The 8,363-nt window shown below is 35.8% G+C and overlaps 1 protein-coding gene across 4 annotated transcripts in view; it reads right to left on the reverse strand.

Annotated features, from left to right (window-relative positions):
* dync1i2b (dynein, cytoplasmic 1, intermediate chain 2b) overlaps positions 1-6,788 on the reverse strand; it is a 15,582-nt gene extending 8,794 nt beyond the window's left edge. For 2 of the 4 annotated variants that reach the window (XM_056241570.1, XM_056241567.1), the window contains exons 1-4: positions 6,650-6,788; positions 4,106-4,214; positions 2,672-2,786; positions 1,122-1,212 (exon numbers count right to left, since the gene is read on the reverse strand). In XM_056241570.1, the coding sequence (XP_056097545.1) occupies positions 1,122-1,212; positions 2,672-2,786; positions 4,106-4,213 (314 nt within the window). In that variant the 5' untranslated portion in view covers position 4,214; positions 6,650-6,788. Of the gene's footprint in view, positions 1-1,121; positions 1,264-2,671; positions 2,787-4,105; positions 4,215-6,649 lie in introns of all 4 variants that reach the window. The other 2 variants (XM_056241569.1, XM_056241566.1) reach the window with 1 other exon arrangement.
* Positions 6,789-8,363: the final 1,575 nt, after the last annotated feature.

Below are 8,363 nucleotides of genomic sequence, written 5' to 3' on the forward strand. Positions count from 1 at the left end.
ATTTGTAAGTTACTTAATACCCTTCAGTAACCAAAAACAGGCAATCACATAGTTGTTTAATATACATAATAATATATATATATATAACCATATTTTAATAGAATTTTAAGCAAAATGAACAACACTATCTTTCAAAAGTTTGGGGTTGGTAAGATTTTCTAAATGTTTTTGAAAGAAGTCTCTTATGGTCAAGTCTGCATATATTTGATCAAAAATACAGTAAAACTGTAATATTGTAGTAACAATAATAATAATAATTTAAATTTTTACAGCACCTTTCCAAAGCCCAAGGTTGCATTACAAATTTAGGTAAGAGGATTACAGACAAAATACAAACATATACAAACACCCATAACAAAGTACAATTCACAGACCAAGAGCTGAAGAGTAATATTCAGAGAAAAAAATGTGTTTAAAGAGGTTTTTGAAAGAAAGAAGGGAGGATGCTTGACGAATATCTTGAGATAGAGCATTACACAAGCTGGAACACTTAGGTCCTGTTTACAGCTGCTATTAAGATGCGTTTTGGTCGATCGGATCACAAGTGGACGACACTAAATACAGGTGTAAACGGAGTGTAAAACGTTTTGAGTGTGTCCACTTTCCACCACTTCCAGAGGGAGTCGAAAACACATTCGTAGTGTAAACACTCATGTGGTCGAATGTGTTCAAACAGCCACAAAAGACCGTCTACTCTCCGTCCACTGAAGTAATGCGTGAACATTATAGGAAGAGCTCTAGCCAGACGGGATTTAACTTTGTCGACTGAAGACTCAAGTTTGATTTGAAGATGAAAAACGTGCCAAGCACAATGTTCTCTCTCCATTCCTGATTTCTAACACACACTCACAGCGTTCGGCGTTATAATTTTTTTCAGGATTCTTTGATGTATAGAAAATTCAAAAGAACAGTATTTATTTGAAAAAGCAACATTATAAATGTCTGTTTATCCTTGTTGATTAAAAATTTGTTTTTTAAAAGCTTACTTACCCCAAACTTTTGAATGGTCGTGTATATACATTTCCCGTGACGTAAGATCTTGGTCATTCCCTCCACCGCTAGTGTCTGTGATGTTCTGTATCATGAACACGTGTGTGTGTGTGCGTGTGTGTGCGTCTCACCTCGGCCCCATGCCACCGTCTCCCGAGTCCTGGCTGCCCGTTTCGCTGGGTGTGTCCACTGATTTGGCAGAGGGGGACATGGGAGGGGGGACTAAATAGTGAAACAGACACGTATCCTCCGTTACCACACGCAGAGGTTGCACTACACACACCAGCATAAGCAGGGCGAAGGGGGGTGTTTGGGGTTAAAAAAGAGCATAAAAACATTCAAGATGAATAAAAAAGTAGGTAAGCAACAAAAAGCAAGAGGATGGTGCGAGAAACACGAAGAAGCAGCAAAATCAAAGTCACACACACAAAAAAGAGAAGACAAAAAGGGCAGTGGTTAATATTCATGCAGGATCCACATGCGTTATACAAGACATCAGCTCATTCCAAACCAAACCAAACTATTTTGTTAAGAAGAAAGAAAGAACAATGAACAATAAAACCAGAGGAAATGGATAACATAATTATGACTAAACAAATGAGCTTTATTTTAAGGTTTTGGGTTCTGGTCCGACCAGCAGAACCAGCTTAGGCTCATTTAACAGCTCATATATCACGATTCTCCCTCTATTCTGAACAGACAACCAAACAAAATAACATCATTTCCTAGAGGTTCTTCTTCCAAGTGTTAATCGCTGAAATCTATTTAAAATGTTTAATGAATCTAAAATTCATTATTTTTATTGAATGAATGATTTAACGACTCACTCATAAACACTTCACTCGTTTCATTACTGGATGAATCAGCGTTTTTGAACGAATCTCTTGAATGAATGATTCAATGACACATTTTTTAACCGTCACTTGTCGCCACCTGGTGGCATAATGAAAAGTGAAGCACCATGTTACTTTCAAAAGGGGATTTGCTCTATTTCGATCGCAATCGTAGAAATCAGTGTTTAGCCTATATCTGAACTATAGACTTCTGTGACAATATGAATGATTGTAACACAGAAATAACGAAACTGCGTGGTTAAAAAGACTGATTCATACCTATACATGACTACTGCTCTCTCTGGGTCACTGGCAACGCGAATACAGATCTGAATGTTCGCTGTGATCATACTTCTCAAAGGTTTATTAGATATCCTTATATCTAAGAATGAGATCGTGTGTGTGTGTTTGAATCGAGATTGCGACCTTTTAACGATTAATCGCGCAGCTCTAATCTATACATTAGAAATAATAGCATCAGTCCTGCTTTCTCCTTATTGTCTCACATAGAGTAAGTGGACAAGTTTCTGTTAATGTGTTAATGTGTAAAGTTAATGTGTTAATCTGTTTGATGAACAGAAAAAGGTTGTAAAAGTGGTAGAACAAGTACTTTTTGCTGTATAGTTTCAATAAATAGTCTTTTCTCATTGGAAATAAGGTTTTGAGTTCTGAAAGTTTCAGAATGTGCATCAAGCTCTAACAAAAGATGCAGATCTCTTCATGATATAATGTTTTTTTTAGAAGGTTGTAGATTACTAATAGAAAAAAAGCATGCTTGTTGTGATTGTGAAGATATGCTAGTGACAAAAACCTAATATAATTTCCCATGCTGCTTTGTTGTTTCATACCCATGGAGGCGTCCACTATCCCCATGCTCTGCAGCAGAGCCTCTGCCTCCCTCCTCTTCCTCTCCAGATCAGAGTCATCCTGCGGAGGAGACGCTCCCTCCTTCCGGCCATCCAGCTACAGGAGAGGGGGGGGGAGAGAGAGAGAGAGAGGGAGAGAGAGGGAGAGAGAGGGAGAGAGAGAGAGAGAGAGAGAGAGAGAGAGAGAGAGAGAGAGAGAGAGAGAGAGAGAGAGAGAGAGAGAGAGAGAGAGAGAGAGAGAGAGAGAGAGAGAGAGAGAGAGAGAGAGAGAGAGAGAGAATTGAATTTCAAAATCCATTTATTACAAAATTTAAAACATTGTCCAGTCAATTAACACACTGTTAAAGGGGTCATATAATGGTACATGCACTTTTACAAGTTGATTGTACTGAAATGTGTGTTGGCAGTGCCTGTACACAACCATCATATAATGATAAAAATCCATCCAGTGTTTTTGTTTTAATCTCCTTATATGTTTTCCCCTGCCTCAAATCAAGCCGTTCGACCGTGTGACGTCACAAGCTCGCACGCCCCTCCCACGATTGTTGATTGACAGCATCGTTTCAACACAGACCCGCCCTCGTCCGTGAGCGAGCTGTCAATCATAGTCTGCGCGGACCGGCGCGGTCATTGTTGATATGCTGGAGCTGTCTATGAGCAGAATGGCGTCTAAGCGATTGTGGTGTTCTGTTCTTGGGTGTAATAACGAACACAGTCATTTTAATGTTCCTAAATCCGAACCGCTGCGCGAATCATTTCTCACCAGACTGCTTTATAAACGAGGGTCAGTACGAGCTGGTTTTGCTAAGAAGCTGCTCCTGAATAAAGGATCGGTACCAGCTATTCGTGTTCCTGCTGAACCTCCAGAAGAACTGAAGTGAGTGTAACGTTTTATTAATCTTTATATTAATCTTTGCAAATCGCTAGCTGCACGCTTCACAATGAATGCGTCTAAGGTTTACACTCAGGGTACATTACGGCATGTTTTCTATGTATGATGTTCTCAATATAATTCATAATCCCACGTTTATACTGAACAACGCGTTATGGTTATTGTGTTACAAACGGTGTACGCACAGAACAGAGAGGCGGAGTGAGCAAAGCTCATGATCATTTAAAGGCATATGCACTGAAACGGCGTGCTGAAAACAGAGCTGTTTTTGACCAGGTAAAATAAGTGTTTTCTTACAATACTAATGAGAATTTTTAATTAAAGTATATTACAAACTTTTAATTTAGACCCTAAAGAATCATATTAGCTTGTATAAAAATGGCATTATATGACCCCTTTAAAATAAAATCAGACCAGAAAAGACAAAATGATCTTAAGAGGGATGCAAAATGCAGGTTTGCAGACATGTTTCAGTATAACACACAGATTCAGTATAAACCACTACAGGTTAGTCCACAGCTCACCTCTTTCTTCTTGCGTTCTTCCTCTTTCCTCTTCTTCTCCTCCCTGATCTGGGCCAGGCGTTGTTTCTTTCTCTCCAACTCTGCTTTCAGCTCACTTTTGTCAGACATTCTGCAGGCAGACAGACAGTAAACGTAAACATGTTGTTTATATGTCTATGTGGTGTTTTTAATATGCTTTAAGACAAACCATGTGTAAGTTCATAAGTCGACAGCATTGCTGAGTATTTCCTCCTTAAAACTGCAGTGAACCAAAGACAGTCTCAAAAACACGGTTTGAAATCGCTGGTGTTTCTGACGTCACAAACGACCTTGTAACCAATCAGATCAACGTGTGATCGTCAACCAGTGGATCTCTGAGCTGTGTGAGTGAGTGGAGGCGGGGCTCATTTGAATATTCATAAGAGTGTAGAGTTACATTCAAGCTATTTCAAGGTATGAAGAATTTTTTTTTCAAGAAAAAAATAATTTTGGTGATCAGAGATGCGTTTTAAGGGATAAAATGATTGACTACAGAGGGACTTTAAGTCTTGTGAGTGTATTTGCCAAGAAATCCTTTAGATGCTACATGTTTGTTAGTAAATCTGCTTTATTAGAGGTATTATTTAGGACATAAAACAATTACAAAAATAATACAGGCAACACTTTAAGACATCTTCCATTAAAACTGACAAATTATAACTAACTTGTTTTATTTGCTTGCTGCTGCTTTTATTTCTATGATTCATGTTACACGAGCGGCTTCTAGTGGTCACTCAGTGAATATCACACACACATCTGAGGTGATTCGGGACATGAGCTCAATGTGCAGGACTCATGACCAGCAGCACCGCTTCATCAACAGCTGCACTCGCTTTTCACCAACAGGACACATTTTGAATACTTTAGTGTTGCAGAATTGAGCAAAGGTCTGAATTTAAGAACTGGATTTTTTCGATTTATGAGTGTGAACTTGAATTGGACACAAACCACAGGTTTTTAATCTGGGATTTGAAGGGGAATGACAGGAAGAAGAATTTACTGAACTGAACAAAACCAGCTGAAAAAAGAGTGCCTTAAAACTCCCTAAATTATTTGCAATATATATTGATAAAACCCTCTTAAGTTTGATTTGATTTACGTTGTAATTTGCTTTGATATATTTCATTATTTATTTATTGTATTAATCAATACATGATTGTAATAAACAATAATTACTTAATGTTTTTAAGTGATTATTTTGTTTTTATTTAATTTTTTAATTTTTTGGGTGGATTTCTCGTGTTAAACAGTGATAATGCCTGTTTGTTAGAAGAAGTCTATCACAAGTTTTAACAATATAATATTAATTATTCTCTGACATGTAAAATACATTTTCTGATTTAATATATTTTTCTAAACTAAGTTCAACATTGTCAATATACATTGTCAATTTTATATTATATTTATTTGTATTATATATATATATATATATATATATATATATATATAATACAAATAAATATCATTATAAAATTATATAAATAAAACAATATATATGCTTATATAGTCACCAATTGAAATATATATATATACTGTATATATATATATATATATATATATATATATATATATATATATATATATATTAAATAGGTGACATTTCAAATTATACTAATGTTATCTAATGTTTATGGAAATACTCTTATGTGTAAGATTCATTCTGATATATAAAACAAAAAACATTATTAATTACAGTAGTTATATTAATTTCTTTATGTACATCCAGTTGTGTTTTAATTCTACTACCTTACACTTGACTCAAAATTTGATTCTACAATTCTCTGCGACTTTAAATTAAATGTAGGAACTGAACTGGAACTACAATAGGTTTTCCAGTACCGAATGCCACACATCCCTGTTTTCAGTATTATGGAATAACATTGATCAAAGATAGGCCTATTTACCAACAAACTTCTTATAATCGTACATTATATAAAATAATCTTTATTATGTTTGTTTACTAAAATGACATCTCGCTGCGGCTACATGTAGAGTGTGAGAAGAGTTTGTTTATCCCAGTGACACGCTCGCGCACACACACACACACACACACACACACACACAAGGGACACTCCTGTAAGAGTCCCGGATGGTCAGTCAATATGGCTGCATAGCAAACCCGCCCGGTGAAAGCTCTCAAACTAACATAAAATCATTCGTTTAAAAGCATAATTACTTTTTTATTGATATTAAACATGTTTAAACTGCGCGCGCAGGACTGTTGATCCAAAAGCGCATTCATTAAATGCATCATCATTTGTAGTTGCATCAGCTGTGTATGTTTCTTTTCCCCCCCCCAAACCATTTGAATTGATGTTTAATAACACAACGCATTAGAAATTCAATCTGTGCTTCGTTTTAAATCAGTTTCAGTAAGACTGTATAAGTTATTATAACATAAATGACAGTTAAAGCGCACACGTCAGACGGCCTCATGAATCACTGCAGAAACATCGCCTTTAAAACACACAATAATTCATTTTGACACCAGAAACCCTACATTAATAAAGAAAACATTATTCTTACTTGAAATAAAATGTTAGCGGCTTGGGGTCGGTATGAAGAGGATTATTCTTCTGTCAGCGGACTAATAACTTATTATCCTCTTTCTCTGTTGTGACAGCAGCGGCAGCGCTGAATCTGGGATGCGGCTACGGGTGCCGTGAGGTGCTTTTCTCAGAGCGGATGCGGCGTTTCGTAAAGTGACCACTAGATGGCGCACTTTAACTTGACTAATTAGTGATGAACTTTCTTTTTGAACTCTGTTTTGAACACAACACAAATAAATGTCATACCAGTCTCGCGATGACGTACTGGATTCAATCAGAGATTTTAATTAAATCCAAAACGCACTAGACGCGTGATTTTTTAGTAGCCTATTCGTTTTTAGTATTTGATTTTAATATTAGGCTAATATTAATTAACAATATTTTTCTTAATTCCATTTCTAAGGGCCAGTGATAGTAGTTAGAAATTAAAATGATAAGGAATATGAAAGAAAATAAGAAAATAAATTACTAAAAATAAAGGATAAACATTAAGAAGTTTTTAATAAAATACACTTATAAAATATAACATAAAATAATAATGAAATGTTTGTGTTGCATTTATATGTAATAAAAAACTACATAGTAAAAAGTATATTTACATAGTCAATTTAAAAATGTCACTATAAAGTTTTCTAAGGAAAGCAATACATTTTTGCATAGAATAGAATAGAATAAATGCAAAGTTTCTGTGATATATAACATACCCAAGTCTTGAAGTTATTTTAGTTGTTAGATCAGAGAAATGTTTTTCACGTGTAAGTGACTGATGTATAAGCATGATGTTTAAGCAATGAATAAGTAAATGTTTTTTTACTGGTGTGTCCAGCCATACAGTCTGGAACTTTCTTATTATAAAAGGAAAGATGAAAATGTGTAGACGGTAGATGCAGAGCTCTATTTCTGGCACTGGTTTTATGCTTTGTCAGGTGTTATTGTTCTTGTTCAAGTGTCTTGTAAGGGAATAAATGTATCTTTTCAGTTATATGAAGGGCAAACACTTGTGCATAATCCGTGCTGACATGTAAATGAATGTAATGTTGATGCATTCATTTATTCTGCAATCATTCATTACAAGAGAATATAAATCAATAGTTCACCAAACTCATGTTGCTCCAATTATGGATGCAATATTTTTTTTATTTGCAGCTCTTTTCCATAGAACAATATGGAGTGCAGTTCATAGTGCTTAAGAATATCAAACAAAAACAGCAACAACAACAAAAAGTCCTAAAATTAGTCCATACAGCTCATTCTACTTCTTATGTTTTCTGAAGTCATATTCAAAATGGTGTACTGTGTTATGACATATAGGCTACGTGAGAATATACTGCATTATTGTGTGAATGACACCAAAGCTGGCTAAAAACAATACAAGTGACAATAAAGCTGTCATCACATCGTTTTTTTCCCACCACACCCTGTTTGCCAATGCAGTTGGTGATTTCATTCACGAAGTTTTGTGAATTTGATATATGAGGGGAAATATGACAACCTGAATATGAGTGTGTGTGCATGCTGGTGCATGTGTTTGATTCAAGTGTGTGTGTGTGTGCGCGCGTAAGAAATGAGTAAAAACCCTGTAACCCACATGTGTGTGTGTGTGTGTGTGTGTGTGTGTGTGTGTGTGTGTGTGTGTGTGTGTGTGTGTGTGTGTGTGTGTGTGTGTGTGTGTGTGTGTGTGTGTGTGTGTG

This window comes from Rhinichthys klamathensis, unplaced genomic scaffold, assembly GCF_029890125.1.
Source record: "Rhinichthys klamathensis goyatoka isolate OS25496 unplaced genomic scaffold, OSU_Roscu_1.1 h1tg000654l_1, whole genome shotgun sequence".
NCBI classification, from domain to species: Eukaryota; Metazoa; Chordata; class Actinopteri; order Cypriniformes; family Leuciscidae; genus Rhinichthys; species Rhinichthys klamathensis.